Raw genomic sequence first — 20075 nt, 5'->3', positions numbered from 1 at the left:
TGTGTGCCTCTGTGTATGTGTGTATGCACGAGACAGTTTTCCATGCACCCCTTTTGCTCTTTCTGTGTATTTCTTTCCATGTGAATGGCGCTAACCTTCTGCTGAGAGCTGTCCCTAACACAAACCATACCAGAGCAGAGCAGAACCAATCGCTGTGTTTGAGGACAGGGGGAACAACACTGTAATTGCATACAGCTTCTCCAGATGCTTTACAGGTGAAACAGGTGGCTGTAGAATGAGTTCTGTTGGGAGGAAAAGATGCCGTAAAGATAAAACGAGTGGAGAGAGGGATGGGGACGCCGCTGAGATGAAATGAGTGGAGAGAGGGAAGGGGACGCCGTTGAGATGAAACAAGTGGAGAGAGGGATGGGGACGCCGTTGAGATGAAAATAATGAGGGTTAGAGGATCAGTCATCCATAGGAGTTATAGAGGCCAGGGTGGAGTTATAGAGGCCAGGGTGGAGTTATAGAGGCCAGGGTGGAGTTACAGAGGCCAGGGTGGAGTTACAGAGGCCAGGGTGGAGTTATAGAGGCCAGGGTGGAGTTACAGAGGCCAGGCTGGAGTTATAGAGGCCAGGGTGGAGTTACAGAGGCCAGGGTGGAGTTATAGAGGCCAGGGTGGAGTTATACAGGCCAGGGTGGAGTTACAGAGGCCAGGGTGGAGTTATAGAGGCCAGGGTGGAGTTACAGAGGCCAGGGTGGAGTTATTGAGGCCAGGGTGGAGTTACAGAGGCCAGAGTGAAGTTATAGAGGCCAGGGTGGAGTTATAGAGGCCAGGGTGGAGTTATAGAGTCCATGGTGGAGTTATAGAGGCCAGGGTGGAGTTATAGAGGCCAGGGTGGAGTTATAGAGGCCAGGGTGGATCTGCTCTGGTTCTGTTCTCACTGACACAGCTGCACTCATCATCCCTCTCTTTTTTTATATGGACAGAAAAACAGAGAGAGAGAGAGAGAGTGAGGGAGGGAGAGAGAGAGAGACGGAGAGGGAGGGAGAGAGAGAGAGAGAGAGGGAGATATGGAGAGGGAGGGAGGGAGGGAGGGAGGGAGGGAGGGAGGGAGGGAGAGGGAGGGGGAGAGAGAGATGGAGAGGGAGGGAGGGAGAGAGAGAGATATTGAGAGAGAGAGACGGAGATGGAGAGAAAGATAGAGAGATGGAGAGAGAGAGAGAGAGAGAGAGAGAGAGAATGAGTGAGGGATGAGAAAGAAAGAGCTGACCTGGTTCCAGTCTATTACACTAACAGGGAAATATTTCCAGCCCAATAAAGGGAAAACCTTGTCAGATCTGATCAGAACGCTGTGTGTTTAAGAGGGATACCTCACTAAATGGGTCTTTTCCAGCTGTGAACTTTCACACAAAAACCAGTAAAGCAGTCTTCTCTGTTGACATTGACCTACCTGGCTTAGCAAGGCTTAGAGGGAGTCTCATATAGCCTAGAGCACTGGTTCTCAACTGGTTTTGGCTATGGACCCAAATGGACCAGGTTGTCTTAGTCAAGACTCAATATTTGTGATTCTTTATGCCGAAAAGCAACCTGGAAAACTATTTTGAATGCTATATTGACCGTAAATGTAGCAATTATATTAAACAATGGAACAACATTCACATCATTTCATTGTCAATAATTCCACATTTCTCATATACTTGGTGAAGAATGTTGGCAAGCTCTTTTGTTTAAGACCACAAATATTGAAAATACTGTGATTGAAAAATATTTTTTAAAGAATAAATAATTGAAAAAAAATCTAAGTTCATTATAATTTCGACACACTTTCTACCTGGTATTAGTTGTTTAAATTTAGACTGGAGTATTTTTTTTTCATCCCCCGCAAAAAATGTAAAATAAATAAATCAAAATTTGCGACCCACCAGTTCAGAACCACTATCCTGAAGGGTTAAGGTTATTGATGTATAGAAAGACAGCGACAGCTGTAATCGACAATGAGGTGATGTCAATAATAGAGACAGACACACAATTGGCTAAGAGGTGGTGATGTCAACGTGGCAGAGTGTTTTAACTCTGTAATTAAGAACATGTTGTGTGAGAGGGGTCAGAGGTTAGGTGTGACATCACAGTCCCTCCCTCAGTGTCATGATGACATGTGACAGAAGGATGCGTCCCAAAGGGCACCCTACTCCCTATGTAGTGCACTACTTTTGTACAGAGCCCGATGGGCCCTGGTCAAAATGAATGAGAATAGGATGCCATTTGGGACGAAGCCCAAGTCTCCTCCTGGGTTTGTTGCGTCAGTTCATATCCTTCTTTACCGTTTATTGTTCTTAGCAGAGTTGGAGTTAATTCCGTCTAAATTCCTGTCAGTTGAGGATTGGCACTCCTATGAGTAAGTCCCATCGTGTCCAATTTAACTGACTGGAATTGAAACCAGATTGACCCCGACATCCTGCTTGTTAGGTTTTTGGGGGATCTTTATCCATCCACTCTGATTCTTAGGACCGTCGTTTATCTGTTGTTTATTTTCTCACTCTCTCCATCCAGATTCGGAGCGCCCGTGGATCCAGTGCCCCAGAGACGTGTTGGCAGAGACGGACGAGCGGTGTGGCACTGCCAACATCAGCTGGAAGGTGCCCACTGCTACTGACAACTCTGGGGAGGAGGTGAGTGGAGGAGAGTTGTCTCTTTTCCCCTCCAGAGTGTTAGTGACAAGGTGCAGAACATCAACTCAAACCAAGAGCAAAAAGGTGCCGAACATCAACTCAAACCTAAAGCCCCAAGCAACCAAGACCAAGCAGTAGTGTCAAGGAACAAGGGAAAAACTCTCAAGGAAGGAAGAATCCTTTACATGACTAATCCTGTGAAGGAATCAATGAGAGATGATGAATAATACTCCTAACAGTCATCTGTGACATTTGCCCTCTAGGTCCTGGTCCAGGTGAAGCCTGTGTACACCCCTCCCCAGCTGTTCCCTATAGGAGAGGAGAAGATAATCTATACAGCGACAGACCGTGCTGGGAACCAGGCTAACTGCACCTTCACTGTCACTGTCATAGGTGAGGTCAGGTCGCAACCACATCACAACCAACCACATATCACAACCACATCACAACCATATACCACAACCACATATGACAACCATCAGATCACAACCACATATCACAACCATATATCACAGCCATATATCGCAACCATATATCACAACCATATAACACAACCACATATCACAACCACATCACAACCAACCATCAGATTACTTCCACATATCACAACTATATATCACATCCCTATATCACATCCACATATTACAACCATCAGATCACATCCATATATCACAACTATATATCACATCCCTATATCACATCCACATATTACAACCATATATATCACATCCCTATATCACATCCACATATTACAACCATCAGATCACAACCATATATCACAACTATATATCACATCCCTATATCACATCCACATATTACAACCATATATATCACATCCCTATATCACATCCACATATTACAACCATCAGATCACAACCATATATCACAACTATATATCACATCCCTATATCACATCCACATATTACAACCATCAGATCACAACCATATATCACAACTATATATCACAACCACATATCACAACCACATCACAACCAACCATCAGATTACTTCCACATATCACAACTATATATCACATCCCTATATCACATCCACATATTACAACCATCAGATCACAACCATATATCACAACTATATATCACATCCCTATATCACATCCACATATTACAACCATATATATCACATCCCTATATCACATCCACATATTACAACCATCAGATCACAACCATATATCACAACTATATATCACATCCCTATATCACATCCACATATTACAACCATATATATCACATCCCTATATCACATCCACATATTACAACCATCAGATCACAACCATATATCACAACTATATATCACATCCCTATATCACATCCACATATTACAACCATATATATCACATCCCTATATCACATCCACATATTACAACCATCAGATCACAACCATATATCACAACTATATATCACATCCCTATATCACATCCACATATCACAACCATTAGATCACATCCCTATATCACATCCACATATCACAACCATTAGATCACAAGCATATATCACAACCATATATCACAACCACATATCACAACTATATATCACAACCGCATATCACAACCACATATCACAACCACATATCACAACCACATATCACAACCACATATCACAACCATCAGATCACAACCATATATCACAACCACATATCACAACCACATATCACAACCACGTATTGCAACCACATATCACAACCACATATCACAACCACATATCACAACCACATATCACAACCACATATCACAACCATCAGATCACAACCATATATCACAACCACATATCACAACCACATATCACAACCACGTATTGCAACCACATATCACAACCACATATCACAACCACATATCACAACCACATATCACAACCACATATCACAACCACGTATTGCAACCACATATCACAACCACATCACAACCATCCATCAGAACACAACCACATATCAGCATATATCACAAGCGTATATCACAACCAACTATCAGATCACAACCATCAGATCACAACCATATATCACAACCATATATCACAACCACATATCACAACCATATATCACAACCACATATCACAACCACGTATTGCAACCACATATCACAACCATCAGATCACAACCACATATCACAACCACGTATCACAACCACATCACAACCATCCATCAGAACACAACCACATATCAGCATATATCACAAGCGTATATCACAACCAACCATCAGATCACAACCATCAGATCACAACCATATATCACAACCATATATCACAACCATATATCACAACTATATATCACAACCGCATATCACAACCACATATCACAACCATATCACAACCACATATCACAACTATATATCACAACCGCATATCACAACCACATATCACAACCATATCACAACCACATATCACAACCATATATCACAACCATCAGATCACAACCATATATCACAACCGCATATCACAACCACATATCACAACCATATATCACAACCACATATCACAACCACATATCACAACCATATCACAACCACATATCACAACCATATATCACAATCACATATCACAACCACATATCACAACCACGTATTGCAACCACATATCACAACCATCAGATCACAACCACATATCACAACCACGTATCGCAACCACATATCACAACTATATATCACAACCGCATATCACAACCACATATCACAACCACATATCACAACCATATATCACAACCATATATCACAACCATCAGATCACAACCACATATCACAACCACGTATCGCAACCACATATCACAACCAACCATCAGAACACAACCACATATCACAACCATATATCACAACCCCATATCACAACCACATATCGCAACCACGTATCACAACCACGTATCACAACCAACCATCACAACCACATATCACAACCACGTATCACATCCACAAATCACATTTCACCACCACATCGTAACCATAACACCACCTTATTGTAACCATATCACAACCAACATCACAAGCACATCACAGCACATCACAGCAATACCAATGTGAAACGTGTGATTAAGATCAGGACACTAAGTTTTCCTGACCTCATGACCTGACCGTGAAAAACTCCAGGCCCAGTTATAGCCTTCAGGCTCTAGTCATACTGTATCTTTTAAGTAGCGCCCAGAGTTTCTCCTGGTCAGGTTCCGTTATCAGGAAATACTTCTGGCAGTTCCTATTTCCAATGACTCGGTTAGTGGGAGCGCGGTGCTAAGAACTCCAGAGTTGTGGGTTTGGATCCTGCGTGGACTGCCACATGCAGTAGTCCCTTTGGATAAAAGCTAAATAACGAGTCTACACAGTAGTCACAGGTGGCAAACTCAAGTGTGCAAAGTGTGGAAAAGAAGGGTGTTCAGTGTCACGCACGTAATACTCTCAGAAACCAAGGGGGAAAGCACTATTGTAGCCCCGAATATTTCCATATGCTATAATGAAGGAACACAGTGGCTTTTCATTAGACACACATGCTTAACACATACCACTAAAATGAAGAACATAACATATCCTACTTTACCAAAGGGTTACACTATATTGTTATCCGATTGTAGGAATACTACTACCTGTATACTAATATACTGATATAAATCCTACTATACCAATAGTGCTCAACACTAAATCAGTCCAATTAGTCCAATTAGTTAACATTCAGCTGGAGATTGTTGGTTGTCATGGTCAAGCTTTGTCGTCTCCCTAACAACAGCGATGGTGTTCCTTTCTAGATACGGAGCCCCCTGTGATTGACAGGTGCAGGTCACCGCCCACTTTCCAGGCCACAGACACGCAGGCGGCCGTCTCCTGGGAGGTGCCACAGTTTTCCGACAACTCAGGTGTGTGGTATCCCAGACTGCACCTCTTCCTCTCTCTCTCTCTCTCTCTCTCTCTCTCTCTCTCTCTCTCTCTCTCTCTCTCTCTCTCTCTCTCTCTCACATACATACATACATACATACATACATACATACATACATACATACATACACATGTCAAAGGGTGATGTTAGTACTGGACCTCTCTGGCTGGCTGACCCACAGACTTGCTGACAGAGACACTGCAGAGCTCATGTTTCAGTATGCAGAAATGAAGTGTTTATATGTGTGTGTGTGTGTGTGTCAGTAAACAGCTGAGTCAGGAACAGTAATGTATAGACAGGATATCAGACCTCAGCTATGTTTCAGTATGCAGTAAGGAAGTGTTTATGTGTGTGTATGTGTCAGTAAACAGCTGAGTCAGGAACAGTAATGTATAGACAGGATATCAGACCTCAGCTATGTTTCAGTGAGTTGGATGACCTCACTCAGTATGCAGACACAGGGTCTTGCTTAAACGCAAGCACACACACACACACACACACACACACACACACACACACACACACACACACACACACACACACACACACACACACACACACACACACACAGAGACACACACACACACACACACACACACACACACACACACACACACACACACACACACACACACACACACACACACACACACACACACACACACACACACACACACACACACACATCATAGGGTAATACTGAATCTCTCAAACAGACAAACAGACAGAACATTCCCAAACAGCAGCCCTGGTGACAGAAACATCACCATAACCCTCTATAGGGCTCGAACCTGTCATCATCACTATTGCTGGCCTGCTGGGAACTCACACACTCAGTCAGAAAGATATACAGTCAGTCAGACAGATACACACACTCAGTCAGACAGATACACACATTCAGACAGTCAGACAGATACACACACTCAGACATACAGATACACACATTCAGACAGACAGATACACACACTCAGTCAGACAGATACACATGCATGCACTCAAGCACAAGCATATACAGAGTAGAGACTAAATATTTGTGCTCATGCACACACACGCACGCATGCACGCACGCACGCACACACACACACACACACACACACACACACACACACACACACACACACACACACACACACACACACACACACACACACAGACACACACACACACACGCACACACACACACGCACACACACACACACACACACACACACACACACACACACTACCTTCCTGCCAAGGTCCACACATGATATGCCATCAACAGCAAACAGAAATAACCAAGTTGTGGTTTTTAACCAAGGCGGCGAGACGACGTCACTCGGACATTACTCCAACGTCAGCATGCTTTGTTTTTCCATCAAGCCCACGCCCTGATTCCCACACACACACGCACACACACACACACAAACACACACACACACACACACACACACACACACACACACACACACACACACACACACACACACACACACACACACACACACACACACGCCTTGGTCCCTGGTGCTGCCTGGGCTATATTTAGTTGGAGACTGATTGCCTGGCAGGGGAGACACGGCCAGGACACCACTCAGCCAGACATGTCAGCCTGGATGAAGTAAAAACGGCTCTACTCTACTGTGTCTGTGTCTAGACCAGTGGTTCTACTCTACTCTACTGTGTCTGTGTCTAGACCAGTTGTTCTACTCTACTCTACTGTGTCTGTATCTAGACCAGTGGTTCTACTCTACTCTACTGTGTCTGTATCTAGACCAGTGGTTCTACTCTACTCTACTGTGTCTGTATCTAGACCAGTGGTTCTCCTCTACTCTACTGTGTCTGTATCTAGACCAGTGGTTCTACTCTACTCTACTGTGTCTGTGTCTAGACCAGTGGTTCACCTCTACTCTACTGTGTCTGTGTCTAGACCAGTGGTTCACCTCTACTCTACTGTGTCTGTGTCTAGACCAGTGGTTCACCTCTACTCTACTGTGTCTGTGTCTAGACCTGTGGTTCTCCTCTACTCTACTGTGTCTGTATCTAGACCAGTGGTTCTCCTCTACTCTACTGTGTCTGTATCTAGACCAGTGGTTCTCCTCTACTCTACTGTGCCTGTATCTAGAACAGTGGTTCTCCTCTACTCTACTGTGCCTGTATCTAGAACAGTGGTTCTCCTCTACTCTACTGTGCCTGTATCTAGAACAGTGGTTCTCCTCTACTCTACTGCGTCTGTTAGACCAGTGGTTCTACTCTACTCTACTGTGTCTGTGTTTAGACCAGTGGTTCTCCTCTACTCTACTGTGTCTGTGTCTAGACCAGTGGTTCTCCTCTACTCTACTGTGTCTGTGTTTAGACCAGTGGTTCTCCTCTACTCTACTGTGTCTGTGTCTAGACCAGTGGTTCTCCTCTACTCTACTGTGTCTGTGTCTAGACCAGTGGTTCTCCTCTACTCTACGGTGTCTGTATTTAGACCAGTGGTTCTCCTCTACTCTACTGCGTCTGTTAGACCAGTGGTTCTACTCTACTCTACTGTGTCTGTGTCTAGACCAGTGGTTCTCCACTACTCTACTGTGTCTGTGTCTAGACCAGTGGTTCTCCTCTACTCTACTGTGTCTGTATTTAGACCAGTGGTTCTGCTCTACTCTACTGCGTCTGTTAGACCAGCGGTTCCCCTCTACTCTACTGTGTCTAGAACAGTGGTTCACCTCTACTCTACTGTGTCTGTGTCTAGACCAGTGTTCACCTCTACTCTACTGTGTCTGTGTCTAGACCAGTGGTTCACCTCTACTCTACTGTGTCTAGACCAGTGGTTCACCTCTACTCTACTGTGTCTGTGTCTAGACCAGTGTTCACCTCTACTCTACTGTGTCTGTGTCTAGACCAGTGGTTCACCTCTACTCTACTGTGTCTAGACCAGTGGTTCTACTCTACTCTACTGTGTCTGTTAGACCAGTGGTTCACCTCTACTCTACTGTGTCTGTGTCTAGACCAGTGGTTCTACTCTACTCTACTGTGTCTGTGTCTAGACCAGTGGTTCACCTCTACTCTACTGTGTCTGTGTCTAGACCAGTGGTTCACCTCTACTCTACTGTGCCTGTATCTAGACCAGTGGTTCTACTCTACTCTACTGTGTCTGTGTCTACACCAGTGGTTCACCTCTACTCTACTGTGTCTGTGTCTAGACCAGTGGTTCTCCTCTACTCTACTGTGTCTGTTAGACCAGTGGTTCTCCTCTACTCTACTGTGTCTGTATCTAGACCAGTGGTTCTACTCTACTCTACTGTATCTAGACCAGTGGTTCTACTCTACTCTACTGTGTCTGTTAGACCAGTGGTTCTACTCTACTCTACTGTGTCTGTTAGACCAGTGGTTCACCTCTACTCTACTGTGTCTGTTAGACCAGTGGTTCTCCTCTACTCTACTGTGTCTGTGTCTAGACCAGTGGTTCACCTCTACTCTACTGTGTCTGTTAGACCAGTGGTTCTGCTCTACTCTACTGTGTCTGTTAGACCAGTGGTTCTGCTCTACTCTACTGCGTCTGTTAGACCAGTGGTTCTCCTCTACTCTACTGTGTCTGTGTCTACACCAGTGGTTCTACTCTACTCTACTGTGTCTGTGTCTAGACCAGTGGTTCTGCTCTACTCTACTGTGTCTGTGTCTACACCAGTGGTTCTACTCTACTCTACTGTGTCTGTGTCTAGACCAGTCGTTCTACTCTACTCTACTGTGTCTGTGTCTAGACCAGTGGTTCTACTCTACTCTACTGTGTCTGTTAGACCAGTGGTTCTACTCTACTCTACTGTGTCTAGACCAGTGGTTCACCTCTACTCTACTGTGTCTGTGTCTAGACCAGTGGTTCTCCTCTACTCTACTGTGTCTGTATCTAGACCAGTGGTTCTCCTCTACTGTACTGTGTCTGTATCTAGACCAGTGGTTCTCCTCTACTCTACTGTGCCTGTATCTAGAACAGTGGTTCTCCTCTACTCTACTGTGCCTGTATCTAGAACAGTGGTTCTCCTCTACTCTACTGTGCCTGTATCTAGAACAGTGGTTCTCCTCTACTCTACTGTGCCTGTATCTAGAACAGTGGTTCTCCTCTACTCTACTGCGTCTGTTAGACCAGTGGTTCTACTCTACTCTACTGTGTCTGTGTCTAGACCAGTGGTTCTCCACTACTCTACTGTGTCTGTGTCTAGACCAGTTGTTCTACTCTACTCTACTGTGTCTGTGTCTAGACCAGTGGTTCACCTCTACTCTACTGTGTCTGTGTCTAGACCAGTGGTTCACCTCTACTCTACTGTGTCTGTTAGACCAGTGGTTAAACCTCTACTCTACTGTGTCTGTTAGACCAGTGGTTCACCTCTACTCTACTGTGTCTGTTAGACCAGTGGTTCACCTCTACTCTACTGTGTCTGTGTCTAGACCAGTATTTTCTACTCTACTCTACTGTGTCTGTGTCTAGACCAGTGGTTCACCTCTACTCTACTGTGTATGTGTCTAGACCAGTGGTTCACCTCTACTCTACTGTGTCTGTTAGACCAGTGGTTCTGCTCTACTCTACTGTGTCTGTTAGACCAGTGGTTCTCCTCTACTCTACTGTGTCTGTTAGACCAGTGGTTCACCTCTACTCTACTGTGTCTGTTAGACCAGTGGTTCTGCTCTACTCTACTGTGTCTGCTAGACCAGTGGTTCTCCTCTACTCTACTGTGTCTGTGTCTACACCAGTGGTTCTACTCTACTCTACTGTGTCTGTGTCTAGACCAGTGGTTCTACTCTACTCTACTGTGTCTGTATCTAGACCAGTGGTTCTACTCTACTCTACTGTGTCTGTGTCTACACCAGTGGTTCTACTCTACTCTACTGTGTCTGTATCTAGACCAGTGGTTCTACTCTACTCTACTGTGTCTGTGTCTACACCAGTGGTTCACCTCTACTCTACTGTATCTAGAACAGTGGTTCACCTCTACTCTACTGTGTCTGTTAGACCAGTGGTTCTCCTCTACTCTACTGTGTCTGTGTCTACACCAGTGGTTCACCTCTACTCTACTGTGTCTGTTAGACCAGTGGTTCACCTCTACTCTACTGTGTCTGTTAGACCAGTGGTTCACCTCTACTCTACTGTGTCTGTGTCTAGACCAGTGGTTCACCTCTACTCTACTGTGTCTGTTAGACCAGTGGTTCACCTCTACTCTACTGTGTCTGTTAGACCAGTGGTTCACCTCTACTCTACTGTGTCTGTTAGACCAGTGGTTCACCTCTACTCTACTGTGTCTGTGTCTAGACCAGTATTTTCTACTCTACTCTACTGTGTCTGTGTCTAGACCAGTGGTTCACCTCTACTCTACTGTGTCTGTGTCTAGACCAGTGGTTCACCTCTACTCTACTGTGTCTGTTAGACCAGTGGTTCTGCTCTACTCTACTGTGTCTGTTAGACCAGTGGTTCTCCTCTACTCTACTGTGTCTGTTAGAACAGTGGTTCACCTCTACTCTACTGTGTCTGTTAGACCAGTGGTTCTGCTCTACTCTACTGTGTCTGTTAGACCAGTGGTTCTCCTCTACTCTACTGTGTCTGTGTCTACACCAGTGGTTCTACTCTACTCTACTGTGTCTGTATCTAGACCAGTGGTTCTACTCTACTCTACTGTGTCTGTGTCTACACCAGTGGTTCTACTCTACTCTACTGTGTCTGTTAGACCAGTGGTTCTACTCTACACTACTGTGTCTGTGTCTAGACCAGTCGTTCACCACTACTCTACTGTGTCTGTTTGACCAGTGGTTCACCTCTACTCTACTGTGTCTGTTAGACCAGTGGTTCTCCTCTACTCTACTGTGTCTGTGTCTAGAACAGTGGTTTTGCTCTACTCTACTGTGTCCGTGTCTAGACCAGTTGTTCTGCTCTACTCTTCTGTGTCTGTGTCTAGACCAGTGGTTCTACTCTACTCTACTGTGTCCGAGTCTAGACCAGTGGTTCTGCTCTACTCTACTGTGTCCGTGTCTAGACCAGTGGTTCTGCTCTACTCTACTGTGTCTGTTAGACCAGTGGTTCTCCTCTACTCTACTGTGTCTGTGTCTACACCAGTGGTTCTACTCTACTCTACTGTGTCTGTGTCTAGACCAGTGGTTCTCCTCTACTCTACTGTGTCTGTGTCTACACCAGTGGTTCTACTCTACTCTACTGTGTCTGTGTCTAGACCAGTCGTTCTACTCTACTCTACTGTGTCTGTGTCTAGACCAGTGGTTCTACTCTACTCTACTGTGTCTGTTAGACCAGTGGTTCTACTCTACTCTACTGTGTCTAGACCAGTGGTTCACCTCTACTCTACTGTGTCTGTGTCTAGACCAGTGGTTCTCCTCTACTCTACTGTGTCTGTATCTAGACCAGTGGTTCTCCTCTACTGTACTGTGTCTGTATCTAGACCAGTGGTTCTCCTCTACTCTACTGTGCCTGTATCTAGAACAGTGGTTCTCCTCTACTCTACTGTGCCTGTATCTAGAACAGTGGTTCTCCTCTACTCTACTGTGCCTGTATCTAGAACAGTGGTTCTCCTCTACTCTACTGTGCCTGTATCTAGAACAGTGGTTCTCCTCTACTCTACTGCGTCTGTTAGACCAGTGGTTCTACTCTACTCTACTGTGTCTGTGTCTAGACCAGTGGTTCTCCACTACTCTACTGTGTCTGTGTCTAGACCAGTTGTTCTACTCTACTCTACTGTGTCTGTTTCTAGACCAGTGGTTCACCTCTACTCTACTGTGTCTGTGTCTAGACCAGTGGTTCACCTCTACTCTACTGTGTCTGTTAGACCAGTGGTTAAACCTCTACTCTACTGTGTCTGTTAGACCAGTGGTTCACCTCTACTCTACTGTGTCTGTTAGACCAGTGGTTCACCTCTACTCTACTGTGTCTGTGTCTAGACCAGTATTTTCTACTCTACTCTACTGTGTCTGTGTCTAGACCAGTGGTTCACCTCTACTCTACTGTGTATGTGTCTAGACCAGTGGTTCACCTCTACTCTACTGTGTCTGTTAGACCAGTGGTTCTGCTCTACTCTACTGTGTCTGTTAGACCAGTGGTTCTCCTCTACTCTACTGTGTCTGTTAGACCAGTGGTTCACCTCTACTCTACTGTGTCTGTTAGACCAGTGGTTCTGCTCTACTCTACTGTGTCTGCTAGACCAGTGGTTCTCCTCTACTCTACTGTGTCTGTGTCTACACCAGTGGTTCTACTCTACTCTACTGTGTCTGTGTCTAGACCAGTGGTTCTACTCTACTCTACTGTGTCTGTATCTAGACCAGTGGTTCTACTCTACTCTACTGTGTCTGTGTCTACACCAGTGGTTCTACTCTACTCTACTGTGTCTGTATCTAGACCAGTGGTTCTACTCTACTCTACTGTGTCTGTGTCTACACCAGTGGTTCACCTCTACTCTACTGTATCTAGAACAGTGGTTCACCTCTACTCTACTGTGTCTGTTAGACCAGTGGTTCTCCTCTACTCTACTGTGTCTGTGTCTACACCAGTGGTTCACCTCTACTCTACTGTGTCTGTTAGACCAGTGGTTCACCTCTACTCTACTGTGTCTGTTAGACCAGTGGTTCACCTCTACTCTACTGTGTCTGTGTCTAGACCAGTGGTTTACCTCTACTCTACTGTGTCTGTTAGACCAGTGGTTCACCTCTACTCTACTGTGTCTGTTAGACCAGTGGTTCACCTCTACTCTACTGTGTCTGTTAGACCAGTGGTTCACCTCTACTCTACTGTGTCTGTGTCTAGACCAGTATTTTCTACTCTACTCTACTGTGTCTGTGTCTAGACCAGTGGTTCACCTCTACTCTACTGTGTCTGTGTCTAGACCAGTGGTTCACCTCTACTCTACTGTGTCTGTTAGACCAGTGGTTCTGCTCTACTCTACTGTGTCTGTTAGACCAGTGGTTCTCCTCTACTCTACTGTGTCTGTTAGAACAGTGGTTCACCTCTACTCTACTGTGTCTGTTAGACCAGTGGTTCTGCTCTACTCTACTGTGTCTGTTAGACCAGTGGTTCTCCTCTACTCTACTGTGTCTGTGTCTACACCAGTGGTTCTACTCTACTCTACTGTGTCTGTGTCTAGACCAGTGGTTCTACTCTACTCTACTGTGTCTGTATCTAGACCAGTGGTTCTACTCTACTCTACTGTGTCTGTGTCTACACCAGTGGTTCTACTCTACTCTACTGTGTCTGTTAGACCAGTGGTTCTACTCTACACTACTGTGTCTGTGTCTAGACCAGTCGTTCACCACTACTCTACTGTGTCTGTTTGACCAGTGGTTCACCTCTACTCTACTGTGTCTGTTAGACCAGTGGTTCTCCTCTACTCTACTGTGTCTGTGTCTAGAACAGTGGTTCTGCTCTACTCTACTGTGTCCGTGTCTAGACCAGTTGTTCTGCTCTACTCTTCTGTGTCTGTGTCTAGACCAGTGGTTCTACTCTACTCTACTGTGTCCGAGTCTAGACCAGTGGTTCTGCTCTACTCTACTGTGTCCGTGTCTAGACCAGTGGTTCTGCTCTACTCTACTGTGTCCGTGTCTAGACCAATGGTTCTGCTCTACTCTACTGTGTCTGTGTCTAGACCAGTGGTTCTACTCTACTCTACTGTGTCTGTGTTAGACCAGTGGTTCTACTCTACTCTGCTGTGTCTGTGTTAGACCAGTGGTTCTCAATCCTCTCCTCGTGGCCCCCAGCAGTTCCATGTATTTGATCTATTCCAGAGCTAGCACACATGATTCAACTTGTCTACTAATCATCAAGCCCTTGACTTGGTGAATCAGTAAACTGCTGTAGTACAAGGCTTCCCCTGGGGACAGTGTGTGTATGTGTCTGTGTGTCTTTGTTTCTTTGTGCCTAGGACAGCATCTTTCTTTTTCTCTCTCTCTTTCTCTCTCTAATCCATCCATCCATCCCTTCACCAATCCCTCCATCTATTAATTTATCCAGACAGGTAGCAAGTACCCCCAGTCTGCCCAGATGATGATGATATTATTTATTCTGATGCCATGTGATTCTCTGAGAGAGAGACCAGCCGTTCCAACATGTGTCAACATGCCCTGCCTTTGTATAACTGTTGTGGTTAACCAGGACTAGAGTGACTCATTCTGCCCATCTATGGTAACTGACACACCACTGCTCTCTGCAGGGCTATTAATGATACTGTAGTTTATCTAGGTGTCTTTTAAACATGATTTATTTTGTATTTTATTTTCATTTAACCTTTATGCAACTAAGTATGTCAGCTGAGAACAAATTCTTATTTACAATGACGGCCTATTGTGCACCGCCCTATGGGTCTCCCAATCACGGCTGATTGTGATACAGCCTGGAATCGAACCAAGGTCTGTAGTGACGCCTCTAGCACTGAGATGCAGTGCCTTAGACCACTGCGCCACTCGGGAGCAGCAGTGACAATGACAAGACATTTGACTTTCGAGGATTAAACCCTGGATTTAAACCCATGATCCAACGAGGGATAAGAAAACCAAAGTACATAGTTGGTACAGAGTTTGTCTTTGCTTCAATGTCCCAGAGATGGTCTGCAAGATCATATATAACTGTTAGTTATTGTTTTTGTGTGTTTTGTACCATTCTCAGGTGGGCGTCTGAGTGTGTCCACCACACACACACCAGGCTCTCTATTCCCTGTCGGAGAGACGGTGGTGAGCTACACAGCTACGGATCAGGCAGGCAACAACCGCACCTGCCACCTCACCATCACTGTACAAGGTAAAAGGAAGGAGTTTACTAGAGTTACTAGAGCATAGTAGAGATGACCAGAGTAGACTAGAGTTGACCAGAGTAGACTAGAGTTGACCAGAGTAGACTAGAGTTGACCAGAGTTGACCAGAGTAGACTAGAGCTGACCAGAGTAGACTAGAGCTGACCAGAGTAGAATAGAGCTGACCAGAGTAGACTAGAGTTGACCAGAGTAGACTAGAGCTGACCAGAGTAGACTAGAGCTGACCAGAGTAGACTAGAGCTGACCAGAGTAGACTTGAGTTCACCAGAGTAGACTAGAGCTGATCAGAGTAGACTAGAGTTGACCAGAGTAGACTAGAGTTGACCAGAGTAGACTAGAGCTGACCAGAGTAGACTAGAGCTGACCAGAGTAAACTAGAGTTGACCAGAGTAGACTAGAGTTGACCAGAGTAGACTAGAGCTGACCAGAGTAGACTAGAGCTGACCAGAGTAGACTAGAGCTGACCAGAGTAGACTTGAGTTGACCAGAGTAGACTAGAGCTGACCAGAGTAGACTAGAGCTGACCAGAGTAGACTTGAGCTGACCAGAGTAGACTAGAGCTGACAAGAGTAGACTAGCGTTGACCAGAGTTTACTAGAATTTGCTCGTTGAATACTAGATTTGACCAGAGTTCACTAGAGATGACCAATATATTCTAGAGTATACTAGAGTATACTAGAGTTAACCAGTTTACTAGAGACAACCAATGTATTCTAGAGTATACTAGAGTATACTAGAAATGACCAGAGTTTACTAGAGATGACCAGAGTATTCTAGAGATGACTAGTTTACTCTGTACATCTCTATCTTTGCTGTGTTGTGGCTTTACAAGGTAGGCCTGTACACCACAAGCACTTAGATCTTCATTCAACTACAGGATTTGTTTTAATGTTCATGTATTTATGTCATATTTAATATATGTTTTTATTTGGTTGAAGCAGAGCTTCACTGTTTTGGAATAGGATGAAATCTCAAATCAATTGTTTGGTGCTGTACTTCACATTTGCCATCCACTTTCCTTCCTCCATGTTGTACTACATTACCTATCAATGTAGAGACTGGGTGCACACAAAATAAATACAATATGTATTTTATTTAATAGAATTCAGCCAGCCCCATAACTACATTACCGATGAAGCTCTGCGTGTCTCTGTTATATTCCAGGGTCCACATGTGAACAGCCCTTCGTCCCAGTGAATGGGGAGTTCTCCTGTTCAGAAGAGGAGGACGGGGTCAACTGTACTCTGTACTGTAAAGATGGATACAGCTTCACACAGCAGGACGTCCACAGCTACTTCTGTGCTAACAACGGAGTGTGGGAGCCGCCACACTCGCCCGACAGACCCGACTGCTCCTGTGAGTGACCTTAGTCATAGTCTGCATCCCAAATGGAACCCTGTTCACTATATAGTGCACTACTTTGAACCCTGGTCTTTGGGTATGGCTGCCATTTGGGACAGACACCTGCAGTACATTTTCTTTGGCTGTTTTTTTTTCATCACTTTGGAGCAATTTTCACAAGTATGTGGTCAATTTTCACAAGTATGTGGTCAATTTTCACAAGTATGTGGTCAATTTTCACAAGTACGTGGTCAATTTTCACAAGTACGTGGTCAATTTTCACAAGTATGTGGTCAATTTTCACAACTCAGTACAAAACCCATTGTTTCAGAACTCTAAGATGTATGATTGCCATCCCCATGAGCGTATCACCATACTTCAGGCCATGGATGAGATAGGCAACGATGTCATACCTACAGTATGTCAGGCTTGGATTCGCCGTGCCGAAAGGTTGATCCCCAGGTGCATGAACAATGAGGACATTTACTGTGATGTCGATCAGAAGCTAAAGTATGACCAATGAGGACATTTACTGTGATGTCAATGAGAAGCTAAAGTATGACCAATGAGGACATTTACTGCGATGTCAATGAGAAGCTCAAGTATGACCAATGAGGACATTTACTGCGATGTCGATGAGAAGCTAAAGTATGACCAATGAGGACATTTACTGTGATGTCAATGAGAAGCTAAAGTATGACCAATGAGGACATTTACTGTGATGTCAATGAGAAGCTAAAGTATGACCAATGAGGACATTTACAGCGATTTCGATGAGAACATATGGCCAACTGCTTAAGACAGACTTAATGCAAACTAGTGGATGCTAAACATTACGTTTCTTTCATTTCTTTCATTTGATCACATTGTGAAAGATGTCTTCAATGATCACACCTATAAATTGATCAATTTGAATGGGTCGTGCCTAATGTGAAAACAGTGTCATGTATTGTAATTTACAGTACTGTTGCAAACTACATTAAAGGGCCATTTTGAATCATGTCTCTTAAATTTGCTATTGGATTAACTGGTTGTTAGAATGACTTAATATGGAAGATGTCATTATATTGTGTTTTGGTGATTAAACCAACGTACTCATTAAATTTCACAGTAAACTTTTATTTGGGGTTAAGATGTCGTAAAACAAAAGGAATGCACAATAAAAGGTTTTAAATGTAAGACTGGCTGGTTTACTAGAGTTACCAGTTTGGAGTTTTGTACAAAGAGTTTTGAAAGTTCACCACATGATTGTGAAAATAGTACCAGTGATAAAAAACACTTTGTATTTAGTCGCATCCTCTCTTGCCACCTCTTATATTACAGTTACAGTAGCTGTACATGCATGCTATTCATTATTGAAATGAAATCATGTGTGTGCATGTCTGTGTGTCCTGTCCCTCTATCTCAGTGAACCGTATTGCCAACCATGGGATTAAGCCCTTTGAGATGCTGGTCAAAGCCTCTCGCTGTGATGACCTGGATCTGGTCAAGTCCTTTACCGGGGAGTTCAGCACTAAACTAGGAGACATGGTGAGAACACAGGAGTACACACACACACACCACACACCACACACACCACACACCACGCACACACACACACACACACACACACACACACACACACACACACACACACACACACACACACACACACACACACACACACACCACACACACACACACACCACACACCACACACACCACACACCACGCACACACACACACACACACACACACACACACACACACACACACACACCACACACCACACACACCACACACCACACACCACACACCACACACACACACACACACCACACACACCACACACCACGCACACACACACAGACACACACACACACACACACACACACACACACACACACACACACACACACACACACCACACACCACACCACACACACACACACACACAAACACACACACACACACACACACACACCACACACACACCACACACACCACACACCACGCACACACACACACACACACACACACACACACACACACACACACACACACACACACACACACACACACACACCACACACACACACACACACACACACACACACACCACACACCACACACACACACACACCACACACACACACACACACACACACACACACACAGACACACACACACACACCACACACCACACACACACAATATGTTTCCTTTCTCTCTCATTTGTATCCATAGCTCCCGACCATCTGCAGTAATGATGATGTTGCCTGCAAGTTAGATGTGATGTCACAGGGCCACTGTCTGGAGTACAACTATGACTATGAGAATGGATTTGCCATCGGTAAGACCTTTTCAGTTACTATTGGGCCAGGAGTTTTCCCTGACCATGTGATCATGTGACCTTGTTATAGGTTGTACGAATGGCCCAGATTTTTCATTCCTGGACAGGTCATGTTGCCTATAAAAACTCCTTGCCCCAACTATAAGATTGTACTGTACAAGCAGTTGAGCCTCGACA

The 20075-nt window shown here is 44.7% G+C and overlaps 1 protein-coding gene across 2 annotated transcripts in view; it reads left to right on the top strand.

Annotated features, from left to right (window-relative positions):
* LOC110532940 (sushi, von Willebrand factor type A, EGF and pentraxin domain-containing protein 1) overlaps positions 1–20075 on the top strand; it is a 156232-nt gene that overhangs the window by 77531 nt on the left and 58626 nt on the right. For both annotated transcript variants that reach the window (XM_036987454.1, XM_036987453.1), the window contains exons 8-14: positions 2495–2613; positions 2877–3006; positions 6349–6456; positions 16081–16212; positions 17390–17581; positions 18975–19096; positions 19793–19898. In XM_036987454.1, the coding sequence (XP_036843349.1) occupies positions 2495–2613; positions 2877–3006; positions 6349–6456; positions 16081–16212; positions 17390–17581; positions 18975–19096; positions 19793–19898 (909 nt within the window). The remainder of the gene's footprint in view (positions 1–2494; positions 2614–2876; positions 3007–6348; positions 6457–16080; positions 16213–17389; positions 17582–18974; positions 19097–19792; positions 19899–20075) is intronic.

Source organism: Oncorhynchus mykiss, chromosome 9 (assembly GCF_013265735.2).
Source record: "Oncorhynchus mykiss isolate Arlee chromosome 9, USDA_OmykA_1.1, whole genome shotgun sequence".
NCBI lineage: Eukaryota > Metazoa > Chordata > Actinopteri > Salmoniformes > Salmonidae > Oncorhynchus > Oncorhynchus mykiss.
The sequence above is the reverse complement of the archived record's forward strand: the minus strand, read 5'-3'. Positions and strand labels throughout refer to the sequence as shown.